At 47.5% G+C, this 21,028-nt stretch overlaps 1 protein-coding gene across 1 annotated transcript in view; it reads right to left on the bottom strand.

Moving 5' to 3' along the window:
• The window catches only part of NAPB (NSF attachment protein beta), a 38,158-nt gene extending 32,224 nt beyond the window's left edge, over positions 1-5,934 (bottom strand). Inside the window, exon 1 of the mRNA XM_029063773.2 lies at positions 5,742-5,934. Within this exon, the coding sequence (XP_028919606.1) occupies positions 5,742-5,839 (98 nt within the window). The 5' untranslated portion in view covers positions 5,840-5,934. The remainder of the gene's footprint in view (positions 1-5,741) is intronic.
• Positions 5,935-21,028: the final 15,094 nt, after the last annotated feature.

The raw sequence follows: 21,028 nt of genomic DNA, 5'->3' as shown, positions 1-21,028 counted from the left end.
TTCACAAATACCAAGAAAAAAAAAAAGAAACCCCTCCTAAAAAATCACTTGTGCTTTCTGCCTGTTGGGATTCAGGTCTCTAAACCAAAGACAGCTATGGCACTGCAGTTCTGATGACCTTAAACTGGGGCTGAAGCCTGATATCTCGTTACCACCTCACTGTTTTTAAGTGTTTCCTCCTTGTATCCTGTCTCTACTTTGACTGTCCTCTGTTTGGACCTCTCTGTTCCTTGTTCATGATGCATGTGTATGTTTCTGGGTCCCTGGGTGAAAGTGTGTGTGGGATGAGGGTCGGAGAGCTTGGGGATAGAGGAAAAGGGGGAGGACTGTTCATTTATTTATGAGTGATGACGTTGTGAGAGGAAGCATGGGTGGTATGTTTGTTAGAGTTTAGGATTTGGGGAGGTGAATGTCGGGGAAGGCTGGCTATGTGGATAGGGAGGTCAGACAACACCCCTGTGGGACAATATGAGGAAGACAGACAACGCATAAAACTTGTAAAAGTGTGCCGTAATTATACAGATGGTGGAAGAAATGTCCAAAAAACCACAGAAGCAAAATTTGAAACAATGTATTAATGTTGGTATTTGTTAAGCACTTACTAGCATGTATTGCAACAATGGGTAGTTGAGTGGTTGCAGCATCATCAGTATATGGTTCAGCTTGGAGAAGAGTAATTAGAAAAGGACTGAGTGTCTTAGAGCAGAGGCTTCAGTCCAATTGAGACACTGAAAGAGAAATGAATACCACTGTGGTGGGCAATGTGGGGAACGAATGTAATTATGTGGCAAGGTGTATTCTTCATAACCAAATAATAATAATAATGTTGGAATTTGTTAAGCGCTTACTATGTGCTGAGCACTGTCCTAAGCATTGGGGTACATACAGGGTAATCAGGTTGTCCCAGGTGGGGCTCACAGTTACAATTCCCATTTTACAAATGAGGTAACTGAGGCACCGAGAAGTTAAGTGACTTGTCAGCTAAGTCACTTTGGGCAAGTGGCGGAGCTGGGATTAGAACCCATGACCTCTGACTCCTAAGCCCGTGCTCTTTCCACTGAGCCACGCTGCTTCTTGGCTCAGTGGAAATGACTTGGAAGGGTTTGTCAGATATGCACTCATCAATACATACACTGAAAATTTCACTATCAGAAGCATCATCTTTGACACCAAAGGCCACTTAAAGGTGTGTCAGGGAATAGCACTGGGAAGGAGGGATGTGTGTGTAGGGACAGGGATGGGGGGGTGAGGGGGCGGGGGAGATCCAAAATGAGAATATTGAATTCTATGTCCTCAGCATATTTCCTGTCAAGGATTGTAAAAAATCATTTTGGTTTCTAATCAGGAGGCATGCATTGGTGTGATTCATGATGTAAAAATAGACCCCAAAATTCATACAATTCCCAGAGACTTGCAAAAATATAAGCAAGGACTAGAATCCCGATAAGGGAAAGATTCTTGAGTCCCTAGAAATCAGGAAAAAAGCTCATCCAACTTCTTACATAATAATAATAATGATAGTAATGGTATTTGTTAAGCACTTACTATGTGCCAAGCACTGTTCTAAGACCTGGGGTAGATACACGGTAATCAGTTGTCCCACATGGGGCTCACAATCTTCATCCCCATTTTACAGATGAGGTAACTGAGGCACAGAGAAGTTAAGTGACTTGCCCAAGGCCACACAGCAGACAAGTGGTGGAGCTGGAATTAGAACCCACGACCTCTGACTCCCAAGCCCGGGCTCTTTCCATTAAGCCACGCTGTTTCGTAATCACTGCAGGGTATTTGTAAATATTTGGAATGTAATAGCAGCTACTGGAAACAAATTACTGCCACTTCCCAGGGTGTTCATAACATTAAAGCTACTCTCTGGGGACATAGTGAATTAAGTTATTTAAATAAAAAACTAATTCACAGATCAGGAAGTAGAATTTTATGTTCTGGATAGCATCATGAGAAGCAGTGTGGCCAAATGGATAGAGAAAGGGCCAGGGACTCAGAAAGACCTAGGTCTAATTCCACTTGCACCACTTGTCTACTCTGTGACCTTGCGTAAATCACTTAACTTTGCTGTGCCCCAGTTACCTCATCTGTACAATGGGGATTTAGGACCGCGAGCCCCATGTGGCACATGGACTGTGTCCAACTTGATTTGCTTGTATCTATCCCAGTGCTTAGTACACTGCCTGGCACATAGTTGGAACACAGTACCATTAAAAAAAAAAGTTCAAATAGAGTTCAATAAAAGTTCTGCAGTATATACTCAAAGCCTTGCATTTACACATAAGTCATGTACAGTACATTAAAAAGAATTGAAATTTGAGCAAAAATATTACTGTAGTGAAATTATAAAATCAATTTACAAACTATAACACTGATGGTTTTACCTTACGGTTAAAAGAAAATAACATTTGCGGAGGTAAATGTTACATAGGCCTTTCTCCAGTCAAGATCCCAGACTCAGTTCGGAGATAAATTTTATCATGGAACATGCACAATAATTTTTCAGGGTGTACATTTTGAAAGAACTGCTGGAATCAGGGGTTGACCAGTCTTCCCTACTTCGAAGATTTTCCCTTACCAGAAAGAGGATTCAATTTTCACCTTTTCCTCTGCTAAACAGCTGAATCATTCATAAATTCAACAGCACCAAAATCATCCAGCAGCAGGCAGCAGGCACTGTTTTTCATCTTCCTAGCTCTTCCATGGTTCAATGGAAGACTTCAATGGTTTGACGATATGCTGCTACCCACTGCCCAATTCTTTAAAGATCTTGCTTTAAAGATTTGGTAACCCTTATTCGAGGGATAGGATGCTTTGAGTTTTGGGGGCCTCCTGCAATCAGGAAGTGACAGATAGGAACCCGGTAAATACCTAAGATCCAGGTCACATTATTCCAGACCAGGTAAGGCCATGTTCTAGCTAGTCAGATTAGCACATGAAAGGTATTTGAAGGAGAAATCACACATTTCTCTTCTGTAAATCTGATGTTACTTCCCAGAAGCAGGAGCCAAAGTGCCTGACAGTAAACCCCTGCAATCGCACAGAGAGCTGGATTACAAAATTAAAACTATAGCCTCTTCCTGGTATATCCTGCCTTGGGAGTGCAATAGTCATTTTTCTACAATTGTTTTATACACTGGAATATTAAAAATAATCCCCCTCGCCTCTAAAGCTCCATATTACAGCCTACATGAAAGCACTAGCCAAATTCCACACTCCAGGGACAGGTGAAGTCGGCAATGACAGCTGGTAAGGAAGACATCTGCCCTCCTCTCGTGAGGTCCTAGGCCGACACACCTCACTCCCGTCCCTGGGGTGCCACCTCTTCACCCTCCACCCCTTCAGATGCCCAGCCTTTGCCAGGTCACAGACCCCAATATGCACCCTTGTCCTTCCTGCTGGCCCCCTCTCCCTTCAGCACTGTGCTCATCTGCTCATTTGTATATATTTTTATTACCCTATTTATTTTGTTAATGAGATGTACATTCCCATGATTCTATTTATTGCTATTGTTTTTGTCTGTCTCCCCCAATTAGACTGTCAGCCCGTCAGTGGGCAGGGACTGTCTCTATCTGTTGCCGAATTGTAAATTCCAAGCGCTTAGTACAGTGCTCTGCACATAGTAAGCGCTCAATAAATATTATTGAATGAATGAATGGCCCAGGCCCTCGATCTCACCCAGCTGGGTCTTCCGCAGGCCCAGGCCCATCCCCATCCCCGCCCCAGCCCTGGCCTGAGCAGGAGCCCTGGGCAAAAGCATCACTGGGTTTACAGGAACTCCAAGGACTCCCGTTTGGGGGTGTCAGGCTTTGGGAAACAGGGCCCGGGGACAAGAGATTGGGAAGAGTGAGGGAGCAGAATTGGGGGCTGGGCCTGGGAAAATGAAGAAGGGCGAAGTGGAGGTGGCAGGAGATATGGCGGTGGAAGGGGGGAGAAGGTGGGGGGAGGACAAGAGGGTGGAGGGGAAGAAGAGGCAAAGGGGGGGAGAGGAGGCGGGGGGGGGAGAGGAGGCGGGGGGGGGAGAGGAGGCGGGGGGGGGAGAGGAGGCGGGGGGGAGAGGAGGCGGGGGGGAGAGGAGGCGGGGGGGGGAGGAGGCGGGGGGGGGAGGAGGGGGGGAGGAGGAGGAGGAGGCAGAGGGGAGGAGGAGGAGGCAGGAGGGAGGAGGAGGCAGGAGGGAGGAGGAGGCAGGAGGGAGGAGGAGGCGGAGGGGAGGAGGAGGAGGAGGCGGGGGGAGGTAAGGGGGAGGAGGAGGAGGAGGCGGGGGGAGGAGGAGGAAGAGGCGGGGGGGGAGGAAGAGAAGGCGGGGGGGGGAGGAGGAGAAGGCGGGGGGGGGAGGAGGAGAAGGCAGGGGGGAGGAGGAGAAGGCGGGGGGGGGAGGAGGAGAAGGCAGGGGGGAGGAGGAGGAGAAGGCGGGGGGGGGGAGGAGGAGAAGGCAGGGGGGAGGAGGAGGAGAAGGCGGGGGGGGGAGGAGGAGAAGGCGGGGGGGGGAGGAGGAGGAGAAGGCGGGGGGGGGAGGAGGAGGAGAAGGCAGGGGGGAGGAGGAGGAGAAGGCAGGGGGGGGGAGGAGGAGAAGGCAGAGGGGACGAGGAGGAGGCAGGAGGGAGGAGGAGGCAGGGGGGAGGAGGAGGAGAAGGCAGGGGGGAGGAGGAGGAGAAGGCAGGGGGGAGGAGGAGGAGAAGGCAGGGGGGAGGAGGAGGAGAAGGCAGGGGGGAGGAGGAGGAGAAGGCAGGGGGGAGGAGGAGGAGAAGGCAGGGGGGAGGAGGAGGAGAAGGCAGGGGGGAGGAGGAGGAGAAGGCAGGGGGGAGGAGGAGGAGAAGGCAGGGGGGAGGAGGAGGAGAAGGCAGGGGGGAGGAGGAGGAGAAGGCAGGGGGGAGGAGGAGAAGGCAGGGGGGAGGAGGAGAAAGAGGAGGCAGGGGGGAGGAGGAGAAAGAGGAGGCGGGGGGAGGCAGGAGAAAGAGGAGGCGGGGGGAGGCAGGAGAAAGAGGAGGCAGGGGGGAGGCAGGAGAAAGAGGAGGCAGGGGGGAGGCAGGAGAAAGAGGAGGCAGGGGGGAGGCAGGAGAAAGAGGAGGCGGGGGGAGGCAGGAGAAAGAGGAGGCAGGGGGGAGGCAGGAGAGAGGAGGAGGAGGAGGCAGGAGGGAGAGGAGGCAGGAGGGAGAGGAGGCAGGAGGGAGAGGAGGCAGGAGGGAGAGGAGGCAGGAGGGAGAGGAGGCAGGAGGGAGAGGAGGCAGGAGGGAGAGGAGGCAGGAGGGAGAGGAGGGAGAGGAGGCAGGAGGGAGAGGAGGGAGAGGAGGCAGGAGAGAGGAGGGAGAGGAGGCAGGAGAGAGGAGGGAGAGGAGGCAGGGGGAAGGAGGGAGAGGAGGCAGGGGGGAGGAGGCGGGAGTAGAAAGAGTCGAGGGGGCAGGAGGGGGCTGGGGGAGGATGAGGCGGGGAGGCAGGGTGAGGCTGGAGGATGAGGATACGCGGGGGGGGCGAGTGGGGAGACGAGGACAAGGGCGAAAGAAGCAGGGGGAGGGGAGGCAGGGGGAGGGGAGGCAGGAAATCAGGTGCGGAGCGATGGGGATGGTCTCTATCTGTTGCCGAACTGTACCTTCCAAGCGCTTAGTACAGTGCCCTGCACCCCGTAAGCGCTCAGTAAATAGGACAGAACTGAACTGTGCAGGGGAAGGGTGGGACGGGGCAGGTGATGGAGGACGGGGGGGAAGGAAGGAAGGAAGGACCGGCCGGCTGGCGCTCACCCGAAGAGGCCCCTGAGGAAGGAGTGGGACGACTTGACCCTCTTCTCGGCCTCTGCCATGAGCTGCACGGCCTCCCGCTCCTTGCCGGAGCTGTCCATGGCGACCCCCGCAGCCTCGCTCCTCTGCGGGGCCCGCACCGCCTCGGCCGGCTGCTCTCCTCCTCCTTCTCCTCCTGCTTCTTCTCCTCCTCCTTCTCCTCCCCCTGCCCGCCGCCCGCAAGGCACGCCGGGAATCGTAGTCCAGCCCCGTCCCGGCCGCCTTGAAGGAGGCCGGCGGCGGGACTACATTTCCCAGCGGGCCCCGGGCCTCGAAGGAGGCCGGCGGCGGGACTACATTTCCCAGGGGGCCCCGGGGCGGCCCGCTCTGCGCTTGCTGGACGCGCTGGGGGATTGAATAACCCCGGGGCGCTGCAACCATAATAATAATAGTACTAAGAATGTGGTTTGTTAAGCACTTACTATACGCAGAGCACTGTTCTAAGCCCTGGGGGGGATGCAGGGTCATCAGGTTGGCCCCCGTGAGGCTCACAGTTAATCCCCATTTTAATAATAATAATAATGTTGGTATTTGTTAAACGCTTACTAGGTGCAGAGCACTGTTCTAAGCGCTGAGGGGGGGGGGGGGAAACAGGGTCATCAGGTTGTCCCACATGAGGCTCACAGTTAATCCCCATTTTAATAATAATAATGTTGGTATTTGTGAAGCGCTTACTAGGTGCAGAGCACTGTTCTAAGCGCTGGGGTAGACACAGGGTCCTCAGGTTGTCCCACGTGAGGCTCACAGTTAATCCCCATTTTAATAATAATAATAATAATGTTGATATTTGTGAAGTGCTTACTAGGTGCGGAGCACTGTTCTAAGCCCTGGGGGGATACAGGGTCATCAGGTTGGCCCCCGTGAGGCTCACAGTTAATCCCCATTTTAATAATAATAATCATAATGTTGGTATTTGTGAAGCGCTTACTAGGTGCAGAGCACTGTTCATAGCGCTGAGGGGGAAACAGGGTCATCAGGTTGTCCCACATGAGGCTCACCGTTAATCCCCATTTTAATAATAATAATAATGATAATAATAATAATAATAATAATGTTGCTATTTGTGAAGCACTTACTATGTGCGGAGCACTGTTCTAAGCGCTGGGGGGATACAGGGTCATCAGGTTGGCCCCCGTGAGGCTCACAGTTAATCCCCATTTTAATAATAATAATAATGTTGGTATTTGTTAAGCACTTACTATGTGCAGAGCACTGTTCTAAGCGCTGGGGAGGAATACAGGGTCATCAGGTTGACTCACGTGAGGCTCACAGTTAATCCCCATTTTACAGATGAGGGAACTGAGGCCCAGAGAAGTGAAGTGACTGCCCCACAGTCACACAGCTGACAAGGGGCAGATCTGGGATTCGAACTCATGACCTCTGACTCCCAAGCCCGGGCTCTTTCCACTGAGCCATGCTGCTTCTCTATATGTTGGTATTCGTTAAGCGCTTACTATGTGCAGAGCACTGTTCTAAGCGCTAGGGGAGATTCAGTGCTCTTCACGTAGTAAGCGCTCAATAAACAGCATGGCTCAGTGGAAAGAGCCTGGGCTTGGAAGTCAGAGGTCATGAGTTCGAATCCTAACTCTGCCCCTTGTCAGCTGTGTGACTGTGGACAAGTCACTTCTCTGGACCTCAGTTACCTCGTCTGTAAAATGGAGATTATTTGTGAGCCCCACGGGGCACAACCTAATTAGCCTGCATCCACCCCAGCGCTTCGAACAGTGCTCTGCACATAGTAAGCGCTTAACAAATACCAACTTTATTCCCCTATTAGACTGTAAACCTGTCAAAGGGCAAGGACTGTGTTACCGATTTGTACATTCCAAGCGCTTAGTACAGTGCTCTGCACATAGTAAGCGCTCAATGAATACTATTGAATGAATGAATGAATACATATATATATATGAATGAATATATATAATTCAACTGCACATTGAGTTACGGTATTGTGAAACACATACTGGGGCCAGGCATTGAGCTGGTCGCTGGGGTAAATGTCATCATATAGATGGTGAGCCCATCATTGGGCAGGGATTGTCTCATCTGTTGCTGAATTGTACATTCCAAGCACTTAAGTACAGTGCTCGGCACATAGTAAATGCTCAATAAATACTATATGAATGAATGAATAAACCCAGCGGGACACAGTCCCTGTCCCATGCAGTCTAAGGAGGAGAGGGAATGGGAATTTCATACTCACTCTGCAGATGAGAAGCAGCATGGCCTAGTGGATGGTGCACCGGCCTGGGAGTCAGAAGGGCATGGGTTCTAATCCCAGCTCAGCCACTTGTCGGCTGTGTGTCCCTGGGCAAGTCACATAACTTCTCTGTGCCTCAGTTACCTCATCTGTAAAATGGGGATTAAGACTGTGAGCTGTGTGGAACAGGGACTGTGTCCGACCTCATTATCTTGCATCTACACCAGTGCTTAGAACAATGCCTGGAACATAACAAGCGCATACAAATGCCATAATTACTATGGTAACTGAGGAAAATGAGGCACAGAGCAGTCAATTGACTTGCCCAAGGACACACAGCAGGCAAGTGGCACAGCGGGGGTGAGAACCCAGGTCTCTTGTCTCCCGAGCCCATGTTCCTTCCAATAGGCCATCCTGCTTCTCGAGGGATGGCCCTCTTGACTGTAAACTCATTTTGAGCAGGGAACATGTCTGTTAATTCTCTTGAATTGCACTCTCCCAAGAGCTTAGAAGAATGCTCTGCAGATAGTAAGTTCTCAATAAATACCACTGATTGATTGGTTTGCTGATGGAAAAGAGAATAGAAAAGAGGAATGGGGCTGAATATGCATGACTGAATATCTAGGATCACAGTCTTACAGGGAAAAGGTCTGGGGTAATGTGGGGATTAACAACTGCATTTATGAGAAGCAGCATGGCTCAGTGGAAAGAGCCTGGGCTTGGGAGTCAGAGGTCATGAGTTCTAATGTGGGCTCTGCCACTTGTCAGCTATGTGACTTTGGACACTTAACTTCTCTGTGCCTCAGTTCCCTCATCTGGAAAATGGGGATTGAGACTGTGAGACAACCTGATTATCTTGCGTCTACTCCAGCACCTAGAAAAGTGCTTGGCAGATAGTAAGCGCTTAACAAACACCATCATTATGATTATGATTATTATTATTGAGCATCTATCGAGTGCTCTGCATAATAGGTCTCAGTACATGATCTACACACTGTAGCAATTTTGAGAGAAAGATTGGTGTGAGGTGGCCATTTGTCCATTTTTATACCAGGCAGTTTGGTTTTTAGCTAGTCTGTCCCCTGTCTGTCTGTTTTTAGCTAGTCTGTCCCCGCTTAGTACAGTGCTCTGCAAGTAGTAAGCGCTCATTAAATACCATTGAATGAATGAATGAATGAATGAATGAATGAATGAATGTCTGATATGGATATGGCCCTTGATCAATCAACATTATTCACTGAGAGCTTCATTGTGAGCAGAGCACTGTACTAACTGCTTGGGAGGGTACAATACAATAGATTTGGTAGACCGATCCCTTACCTCTAGGACTTTACAGTTTTTTTGGGAGACAGACCTTCAATAAATAACAGGCGCCTTTATTTCCATCATTTAAAATGTGAACACCCATCCTCTGAACACCTTGGCTATTGTCATCAAGTTCCCAGGAGAAATGCTAATAGGGTTGGACACAGTCCATATCCCACATGGGGCTCATGATCTTAATTTCTGTTTTACAGATGAGGTAACTGAGGCACAGAGAAATTAAGTGACTTGCCCAAGGTCATACAGCAGACAAGTGGCAGAGCTGGGATTAGAACCCAGATCCTTCTGACTCTCAGGCCCATAATCTATCCATTATGCCACACTTCTTCTCAGTTATGCCCACACTTCTTCTCAGTTATGCTTGGCATAACACACACAAGCACTTAGTACAGTGCTTAGTGATGTGTTCTGCACATACTAAGCACACAATAAATATAATTGATTGGTTATCTCGGGCAGATTACTTAATTGATCAATCAATCATATTTATTGAGTGCTTACTGTATGTAGAGCACTATAATAAGCTCAGAGTCTAGGTGGGGGAAGACAGGCATCAAAACAAGTAAACAGGCATCAGTAGCATCAATATAAATAAATAGAATTATAGATATATACACATCATTAATATACATAAATAGAATTATATGTACATATATACACAAGTGCTGTGGGGTGGGGAGGGGGGTAGAGCAAAGGGAGCAAGTGGGGGAGAATGGGAGGGGAAGAGGAGCAGAGGAAAAGGGGGGCTTAGTCTGGGAAGTCCTCCTGGAGGAGGCGAGCCTTCAGTAGGGTTTTGAAGGAGGGAAATGTGATTGGTGGATTTGAGGAGGGAGGGCATTCTGGGCCAGAGGTAGGATGTTGGCCAAGGGATCGACGGTGGGACAGGTGAGAACAAGGCACAGTCAGAATAAGTGAGGATAAGATCGCTGCTTTTAGAGAAGCAGCATGGCATAGTGAATAGAGCATGGGCCTGGGAGTCAGAAGGTCATGGATTCCAATCCTAGCTCAGCCACTGGTCTACGGAGTGACCTTGGAGAAGTCACTTCATTTCTCAGTGCCTTAGGTTACCTCATCTATAAAATGGGGATTGAGACAGTGAGCCCCAGGTGGGACAGGGACTGTGTCCAACCTGATTAACTTGTATCTATCTCTGTGCTCAGTATAGTGCCTGGCAAGTAGTAAGTGCTTAACAAATACCACACATTATTTAGATTGGAAATCCTTCATAGGGCAGGGATTGTGGCTAGAGTGGTCACTGATTGCACTCAAGAATGTCAGTCACGCCTCCAAAGTAATTCTTCTTGAACCCTGAATAGCATACTTTTGTAAAAACAGTGTTAGTTAAGCGATTACTGTGTGCTAGCCACCATGCTGAGAACTGGGGTAGGTACAAGCTAATCAGGTTGGACACAGTCCATGTTCCACAAGGAGCTCAAATTCTTAATCCCCATTTTACAGATGAGGTATCTGAGGCACAGAGGAATTAAATGACTTGCCCAAGGTAACACAGCAGACAAGTGGCGGAGCTGGGGTCAGAACCCAGGTCCTTCTGACTCCCAGGCCCATGCTCTATCCAGCAGGCCATGCTGCTTCCACTGTTGTGAAGCTAGATGTCCTAGAGACTCCTCCCTTTCTTCACCATTCCCTATGGCAGTGGTTTTGGTCACTGGCCTAAGGCAACTCTGAGTTATATGTTGGCAAGTGACCCCCGTTATGTGAATAGAACTGAATTTATTGCCTGGGTCCCCCAGGATTCTTGACCCCCAGCAGAAAACCCCTCTACCAAAAGACCAGTTGAACCCAAAAGACTGAAAAGACCTAAGACTGGCTGTCCTGCACTTGGGCTCACATTTTCTCCCTTGAAGATCATGCGAGTGCCACCCAGAGGGTGAAATGATAGAACTTGATCACTTCCTTCTTAGCCCACACAGTTTTCTGTGCAGGCTTTGTGTGTGCTTGCTGTTACATATACTTGATGTGACCTTTCAAATGAGTCTCTTGCTAAGTAAAACTCGTCATCTTGGCCTACGTAAAACTTGTCATCTTGGCCTCTGGCCATGTTTGGTCTCTATGATGAGGACTCAGCTTGGCATATAGGTGGTTAACCTATAGTATCCCCTGTCAATTTCCAGTTAGGGCTGGCAGTCAGTCAATCAAGCAATCTTATTTATTGAGCTCTTACTGTGTGTAGAGCACTCCACTCAGAGAGTATAATAAAACAGAATTGGGAGACATGTTTCCTGCCCACAGCTGTTTACAGGAAGTCTCTCAGCATCGTCTTGGAGGTCTCCTTAATAATTTTACACTCAATTCACTTTATTGTCTTCACCTTGGGGAAAGGGTTTCTAGGGACCTCCCCCATTAGGGCAACTCACTCAATGTTATCCCCTTCCTTTCCCAAAGTTGTCCTTCTTTGTGAGGGTGGACAGTGCTTTGTGTTCCACTTGCTATCTGTGGTATTCCTTAAAAGCTTTCCATGTGCCAGTTACTGTACAAAATTCTGGGGTAGATCCAAGATAATCGGGTTAGAAACTGTCCCTGTCCCATTTTTCAGATGAGGAAACTGAGCCTCAGAGAAATTAAGTGACTTGCCAAAGTCACCCAGCAGACAGGTGGTGGAGATGGGATAAAAACCCAGGTCCCCTGACTCACAGGCCCATGCTCTTTCCACTAGGTCACACTGCTTTCATTTCTCAGGTGGGTCCAAGTCTACTTCTTCCCAGGGAAGATACCAAGTGGTGTTTCAGAACAGAGTAATCACTGTTGCCTTTTCCATACACTGGTTTGCACTTCTCAGCTCTACTTCCCAGCAGGGCAAAGCAGTGTAGGGCTAAAATCAATTCACTATTCAGCTCAGATCAATCAATCAATCAATCAATCACTGGTATTTATTGAGCACTTACTCTGTGCGGAGTACTGTATTAAGCACTTGGGAGAGTACAAGACAACAGATAATAGCAGACACGTTCACTTCCCATAACGAGTTAACAGTCTAGCGAGGGAGAATGAAGGCCTCTTAATGCAATACTATTCCTTTCTACATCCTGGGATGCTGTGTGGTCTAGTGGAAAGAGCAGGAAGTCAAAGGTCATGGGCGCTAATCTCAGCTCTGCCACTTGCCCTACGATCTCTCTAGACTGTAAACTCGTTTTGGGCAGGGAGCAGGTCTACCAACTCAGTTATACTGTACTCTCCCAAGCACTACTGTACACTCTACAGAATGTGCTCAGTAAGTACCAGTGATTGCAGCATGACATAGTGCTTAGAGCCCTAGGCTTGGAGTCAGACCATCCCTTGTCTGCTCTGTAACCTTGGGCAAGTCACTTCACTTCTCTGTGCCTGAAATACCTCATCTGCAAAATGGGGATTGAGACTGTGAGCTCTACATGGGACAGGTATTATTCTCAACTGGATTTGCTTATATCCACCCCAGCGCTTAGTATAGTGTCTGTCACATAGTAGTTGCTTAACAAATACCACAATCACTATTATTCTCATCACCTTTCAATCCAATGGACCAAAGAGGCTTCCCTGTGGAAAGATTAGCTATCAGTTGAGAAAAAAAAATCAGCAACAAAGGCAGAGATTCAAGGATCAAAGTACTAATGAGCCTCGAAATTTTGCTTCCTAACAAATCCAGATGGGTCAAATAGAATAATGTCTTGAGCAATTTGGACTGTTTAAATTAGGGGAGTAGACTGGAAGGACTCCCAAGGGAAAAAGGAAAAGCTAGGGGTTCTGGATGATCCATCCCTGACCAGAAAAGAAGGTAATTCAGCAGAGCAATCAAGCAATCAATCAATCACTTGTATTTATTGAGCTCTTATTGTGTGCAGAGCAGTGTACCAAGCACTTGGGAGAGCACAGTATAACAGAGTTTGTAGATACATTCCCTGCCCACAAGGATTTTGCAGCCTAGAGGAAGTGACTCTGTTTCTACTGGTAGCAGAGACCTTCAAAACAAAGACAAGATATCCTGAAACTGCCAGATGCTCCCTTCTTCCTCCTTCCACTTTAATTTAGAAGCTAAGTTACTTCATTTTCCAATTGTTATGGGTCTTGGAACACATTTGTTTATGAGATTATGCTTTCTGGACTGGAGCGTGTGGGAGAGTGACTTCTCACCTTATCTTAGGCATTGTTCCCAGGATGATGAAGATATCGTGGTTTTGTGAGGAATTGATGTCTTTCCCTTGAAGCCTGGTTTACTCCTTATGCAGGCCTAGGATTAGAGAGAGAGAGGGGGAGAGAGAGAGAGAAAGGAGGGCACATCAATCAATCAATCAATTAATCAATCAATCATATTTATTGAGCACTTACTATCTGTGAACCAATGGACTCAGCACTTGGGAGAATGCAATACAACAGAATTAGCAGACATGTTCCCTCCTCATAATGAAGGAGAAAACAAAAGGGGGAGCAGGAAGGGATAGAAAGGGATGGCTGTGTAAAGACAGAGAGTGAGGGCAGCAAGACACAAGATAATCAGGTTGGACACAGTCCCTGTCCTACATGGGGTTCGTAGTCCAAGTAGAAGGGAATAGGATTTAATCTCCATTTTACAAATAAGGAATCTCAGCTACCGAGAAGTGAAGTGACTTGCCTAAGGTCACACAGCAGACAAGTGGCAGATCTGGGTTTAGAACCCAGATCCTCTGACTCCCACACCTGTGCTCTTTCCATTAGGCTACACTGCTTCTCTCATTTTAGCAAGTGTCTAGAATGTTGTCACAGTGTTAAACCAAAGGCAAGGGAGGGCATCAGGAGAGGATGGGAAGCCAACGTTGAGGTGCCGGGGGTCCTGGGCCTGGAAACGATTCAAGGAATCTCATTTTATTATTATTACTGTTATTATTATTACACTTAATAATAATAATGTTGGTATTTGTTAAGCACTTACTATGTGCAGAGCACTGTTCTAAGCGCTGGGGTAGGTAGAAACAGGGTAATCAGGTTGTCCCACGTGAGGCTCACAGTTAATCCTCATTTTACAGATGAGGGAAATGAGGCACAGAGAAGTTAAGTGACTTGCCCACAGTCACCCAGCTGACAAGTGGCAGAGCCGGGAGTCGAACCCATGACCCCTGACTCCGAAGCCCAGGCTCTTTCCACTGAGTCACGCTGCTTCCCACTTGTTAAGTGCTTACTATGTGTTGAGCACTGTAAGCACTGGAGTAGATACAAGTTCATCAGCTTGAACATAGTCCCTGTCCCACAACTGGCTCACAGTCGAAGTAGGAAGGAGTAGGACTTAATTTCCATTTTATAGTTGAGGAAACTGAGACCCAAAGAAGGTAAATGACTTGCCCAAGGTCACACAGCATAGAAGGGGTGGAGCTGGGAGTAGAACTCAGGTTCTCTGACTCCCAGACCTATGCTCTTTCGACTAGTTCATGCTGATTCTCTCTTTTATCTTCAGTCCTCCTTAGGAGATTTGTCTCTTTAATCCCGGCTGTACCACTTGTCTGCTGTGTGATATTGGGCAAGTCACTTCACTTCTCTGTGCCTCAGTTACCTCATTTGTAAAGAGGGGATGGAGACTGTGAGCCCCATAGGGGACAGAGACTGTGCCCAACCCGATCTGCTTATACCTACTCCAGCGCTTTGTGCAGTACCTGGCACATAGTAAGTGCTAAACAAATACCACAATCATTATAACTGTTATTATTATTAGTGAGCTTGCAGCTGGAATGGCTGCTGGTAGGAACCACCTCAGCCTTGCGAAATCCAGGTCATCAGCAAGATTAGGGAAAATGTCTTAGTCCTTTGACAGAGAATAGAGCATATTGAATTCCAGTGCACAGATTAGGGTCAGGAGGGAGAAGATTAGTTCAAATGATTAAAAAATAGCTTTATTCCTAATGGGAAGAATGGCAGCAGTATCAGAGGGGCACTGAAGCCAAAAAGCAGAAGCTCTCTTTGTTGAACAGGGCTGCAGTTTTAAAAGCACAGTGATGGGTAATCTTCAGCCTCTGGGTGTCTGCAGAGAGGGAGGGCCTCTTTCAAGGGAAAAGTGTTTGTGTTCATTTTCGACACAAACTGAAGTAGAAAATTTTCCTCTCCGGTCTGCACTGCAGTTTGCTTAGAGCTCGCAGTCTGTGCCAAAGCAAAGCAGTCCCTGGGATGGACTGAGTCCAGGAAGGCCAGATCCTTGGTACGGGAAGGAAACTATTTATAGTGCCTGTTGAAAGGCCATGGTAATTGCAGCCATATTATGTAGAATCGGTCTCTGCCACAGGCCACCGGGGAGATAGCAGCAATCCTGAATACTCCGAAGGCAAAGGCTGTGGAAATTGAGTTATCTGGGTTTGTGATTCCCTAAGGGGACAGGATATCTGGGAGAAGCAGATATAAGAAGCAAAGTGACAAGGAGTAGGGTGGTCTAGTGGACAAAGCATGGGCCTGTGAATCAGAATGACCTGGGTTCTATTGGCTCTGCCACTTGTCTGCTGTGCTTGTTCAAGTCACTTCACTTCTCTGTACGACAGTTACCTCATCTGTAAAATGGGGATTAAGGCTGGGAGCCCCATGTGGGACATGGATTGTGTCCAACCTGATTATCTTGCATTCACCCCCAGCGCATAGTACAGTGCCTAGCACATAATAGGTGCTTAACAAATACTATAAAAAAGAACTGGGGAGGGGTGAGAAGAAGGAGATTAAAGCAATCAATCAATGGTATTTATTGAGCACTTTCTGTGTGCAGAGCATTATACTAAGCACTTTTTTATGGTATTGTTAAGCCTTAACTGTTCTAAGCGTTGCGTTAAGTAAGTCTTCATCAGGCCGAATACAGTCCCTTTACCACTTGGGGCTCACAGTCTAAATGGGAGGGAGAACAAGTATTGAATCTTCATTTTACAGTTGAGAAAACTGAGGCACAGAGAAGTTTAAGTGATTTGCCCAACGTCACACAGGCAAGTGGCAGAGTACAATAGAATCAGTAGACATGATCCCTGCTCCAAAGGAGCTTACAGTCTAGGTGGGGAGACAGACACTGAAATAAATAAAGATGGGGAAATTTATTCATTCATCCATTCAATCGTATATATTGAGCAAAGCACTGTACTAAGCTCTTGGGAGAGTACGATATAACATTAAAAGTCAAATTCCCTTCCTACAATGAGCTTAGAGTCTAGAGGGGAAATAGGTTACCAAGAGAAGTGCTGTGGGGCTGAGGGTGGGGTGAATATCAAGTGCTTAAAGGGTACAGATCCCAGTGCATAAATGAAACAGAAGAGAGGAGAAGTAGGAGAAATAAGGGCTAAGTTGAAGAAGGCCTCAAGATGTGATTTTGGAAGGGCTTTGAAGATCTGGAGAGAGGAGGTCTATCAGATATGAAGGGAGAAGGAATTCCAAGATAGAGGGAAGAAGTAGGAAAATGGGGTGGGCGGCGAGATAGATGAGATCAAGGGACAGTGAGAAGGTTGACATTATGTGGACCGGGACGTAGTAGGAGATCAGCATCGAGCAGGTCGTTCACAGAGAGGCTGGGAGACAACAGGATCTCGAAGCTTTGCATAAATTTAGCACACAGATAATATAATAATAATTGTGGTATTTGTATTGTACTAAGCACTGGAATGGATACAAGCAAATTGGGTTGGACACAGTCACTGTCCCACATGGGGCTCACTGTCTTAATCCCCATTTTACAGATGAGGGAACTGAGGCACAAAGAAGTGAAGTAACTTGTCCAAAGTCACACAGCAGACAAATGGCAGAGCCACGAGTAGAACCCATGACTTTTTGACTCCCAGGCCCATGCTCTATCCACTACACGATGCAGGGGCCCAAACCACCTCACCCTGGCTGCCCCTCAAAATCCTCCCTGGCCCTCTTCCATCCCTTCTCCTATCCCTGACTCAAGCTGCACCACAGGGACTCTGGGAGAACACAGACTGGTTAATCTCCCCTGGGTGGGACAGGCCCAAATCTGAGGGCACCATCTCGACGTCCAAAATAGGGCCCCTGGGACCACTAAACTGTGTGGCCAGAATGGCCAGAATGGCTGGAGAGGCAACGGTGGCAGGGAGTCATTCCCTCTTGCATCAGTGGCGCAGAGTGGCAGAGGAGAAGGGGAAGACAAGTCACGTAGATTGCTGTCCCCCTGCCTTGATGGCCCAGCTGCTGCTTCTGCTGTTCCTGCTGCTGCTACCAGAGGCTTGAGTCACCACTTGTGGGGAAGAGCACACAGGCATGAAAGGACAAAAAATGGCATCAGGAGGAAGGCTGATGCAGAGACTCTCACAGTGGGGGAGGCTGCATCATGTTGGCTAGTGCTTGCCTTTCCCCACTTCCGTCGCTTCCTTCTGCTGCAGCTGTCACCAAGAAAAATATCTGTCCTGATTTTACTACCCAGAAGCCTCCACGTACATAACCCTGTAATTTGCTGTGAAACCTGAAGCTTTTGGGATGGGATATGGTGCTCGAGGGATGAAATGTGCCATTTTCCAGATTTAAAGGGTAGATCACATTTTTCAGGAAAATAGAAAGCCACACGGGAAGCCACGTACCATCATCCTCTACGACATTGCTAAGAGATGAATGAAAATTACAAATCTGTCTGGTTTGGGGGTGGGAAAGATTGGGGGAAGGGATATTTATGGAGAAAGAAGAAACTGGGAAATTGTGCAAGTGGAAACTGTCCCCTTGCCCATCTCCACCTAGCCTTAGAAGCACATTCAGGCAGGTGTCAGTTTACCGTTACTAATAGTAATGATAATAATGTCATTTGTTAAGAGCATACTATGTGGGAGGCATACTAAGTGCTGAGGTAGATACAAGGTAATTGGGTCGGACACATTCCCTGTCCTAAGTGATGCCCACGGTCTTAATCCCCATTTTACAGATGAAGTAACTGAGTCACAGAGAGGTTGAAGTGACTTTCCCAATCAATCTATCAGTCAATCATATAATGAGCACTTACTGTGTGCAGGGCAGTGTAGAGAAGCAGCGTGGCTCAGTGGAAAGAGCCCGGGCTCTGGAGTCAGAGGTCATGGGTTCGAATCCCTGCTCTGCCACTCATCAGCTGTGTGACTGTGGGCAAGTCACTTCACTTCTCTGTGCCTCAGTTACCTCATCTGTAAAATGGAGATTAAGTGTGAGCCTCACGTGGGACAACCTGATTACCCCAGAGCTTAGAACAGTGCTCTGCACATAGTAAGTACTTAACAAATACCAACTTTTTTTTTTTCCCAAGGTCACACAGCAGAAAAGTGGCAGAGTCAGGATAGAACCCAAATCCTTCTGACTCCCAGGCCCGGGCTCTATCCATTAGGCATGCTGCTTCTCAGCAGCCCATGCAGCTGTTCCAAACAATAAGCAATCCTGCCTACTGTAGCCTTCTGGGTTGCACCAGGATCCCGGAGTACCACACTGCAGTTCTAAATGCATTAACCCTGCTGCTGGTCAGTGGGAAGAACAGTGATCTGGAAATTAGGAGACCTGGGTTCTAGGCCCAGTGTTACCCGGGTGACGGTTTCTGGCCAAAGAGTTACAGGAAACGTTCCATTATAGAAGCAGTGTGGCTTAGTGGAAAAAGCACAGGCTTGGGAGTCAGAGGTAGTGGGTTCTAATCCCAGTCCACTACTTGTCAGTTGGGCGACTCTGGGCAAGTCACTTAACTTCTCTGTGCTTCAGTTACCTCATCTGTAAAATGGGTATTAAGACTGAGCCCCACATGGAAAAACCTGATGACCTAGTATTTACCCCAGTGCTGAGAACAGTGGTTGCCACATAGGAAGCACTTAACAAATACCATGGTTATTATTGTTATGATTATTATTATTCCATGAGATGGCCAGGCCCAGCTGGTTAAATGTCAATGGCAAAGATCATAGCATCCTACCAGTAAGTCATATTTATTGAACCCTTACTTTGTGCAGAGCTCTGTACTAAGCATAGACTGTAAACTTGCTGTGGGAAGGGAATATGTCTGTTACATTGTTGTGCTGAACTCTCCCGAGGGCTTAGTACACTGCCCTGCACACAGTAAGTGCTCATTATATGATTGACTGATAGATTGATTGCTACAGGGGAACTACCTGCTGGGTTATGCTCTATGGTATAATAGCATAAAGGATAGAGCACAGGCCTGGGAGTCTGAAAGTCGTGGATTCTAATCCCAGCTCTGCCACTTGTCTGCTGTGTGACCTGGGGCAAGTCAATTTACTATTCTGTGCCTCAGTTACCTGATCTGTAAAATGGGGATTTAGACTGTGAGCCCCACATGGGACAGGGACTTGTCCAACCTGATTTGCTTGTATTTACTCTAGCACTTAGTACAGTGGTAATGATAATACTAATAATTATGGTATTTGTTAAATGCTTACTATGTGCCAAGCACTGTTATAAGCACTGGGGTAAATACAATCAGGTTATCCCAAGTGGGGCTCACAGTCTCAATCCCCAGATGAGGTAACTAAGGCACAGAGAAGACAAGTGACTTGCCCAAGGTCACACAGCAGACAAGTGGCCGAGACAGGATTAGAACCCCCATCCTCTGACTTCCAAGCTCGCGCTTTTGCCATAGACCATGCTGCTTCTCATACGCCTTTAACAAATACCATTATTATTATTATAAGACATTGGGCTTCAGTTGCTTCAGCCATAAATGGGTTCTGAATGTAATCATAGCAATAATTTTGATATTTGTTGAGCACTGACTTTTTCCAAGTACTGTACTAAGCAATAGATACAATATAAGCAGATCAGATTCAGTCCCTAACCCATGAAGGACTCATAGTTTATGAGGGACAACAACAGGTATCGAATCCCCATGTTACAGATGAGGAAACTGAGGACCTGAGAAGTTGAATGATTTGCCTAAGGTCACACAGCAGGCACTTGGTGGAGTCCAGGGATTAGCAGTCTCTGCTCTTTCCATCAGTCCATGCTTGACAAACACTTGCAAGTGCACTTGTCGATGTGCTGCACTTCTGACGGTCTACTCCCTCACTGCACTCCTTGCTCCAGTGGGACCATGACTGACAAGGTCGAGAGAGTGTGAATAGAACTGTGCAAGCCACTAGCACTAGAATCAATTCCTCTACAAGGTTCTTGGACCTGAGGTCTCAGGATAATAATGAAGATAATGATGGTGTTTGTTTTATGCTTACTCTGTGGCAAGCACAACATTAAGGGTTGGGGTAGGAACAGGTTAATCAGATTAGATACAGTTCCTGTTCCAAATGGGGCTTACAGTGTAAGTAGGAGGGAGAACAGGTATTGAATCCCCACTTTACAGATGAGGAAATCGTGAGCTTGTGGTGGGCAGGGAATGTCACTGTTTACTGTTGCATTGTACTTTCCCAAGCACTTAGTGCAGAGACCGGCACACATTAAGTGCTTAATAAATACGACTGAATGAGTGAATAAATGAAATGGAGGCACAGAGAAGTGAAGTGACTTGCCCAGGATCACATGGCAGGCAAGTGGCAAAGCTGGTATTAGAATCCAGGTTCTCTGACTTCCAGGCCTCTGCTCTCTTCACTAGGCTAGGCTGCTTTCCCAGAACGAGGCTCATCCATCATTCCCAACAGGAGACTCCATCATCACCTAGGCCAGATGAGACAATCCTGTCTCCCCCTCCCTCCCATCACAACATTTTTGTATATATGTACAAATCTATAATTCTATTTATTTATATTAATGCCTTTTACTTGTTTTGATGTACATATACCTAAAATTCTATTTATTTATATTGATGCCTGTTTACTTGTTTTAA

The sequence above is a fragment of the Ornithorhynchus anatinus genome, chromosome 1 (genome assembly GCF_004115215.2).
Source record: "Ornithorhynchus anatinus isolate Pmale09 chromosome 1, mOrnAna1.pri.v4, whole genome shotgun sequence".
Taxonomy (NCBI): domain Eukaryota; kingdom Metazoa; phylum Chordata; class Mammalia; order Monotremata; family Ornithorhynchidae; genus Ornithorhynchus; species Ornithorhynchus anatinus.
Note: the sequence above shows the minus strand (reverse complement) of the source record. Positions and strands in the feature narration are given on the sequence as shown.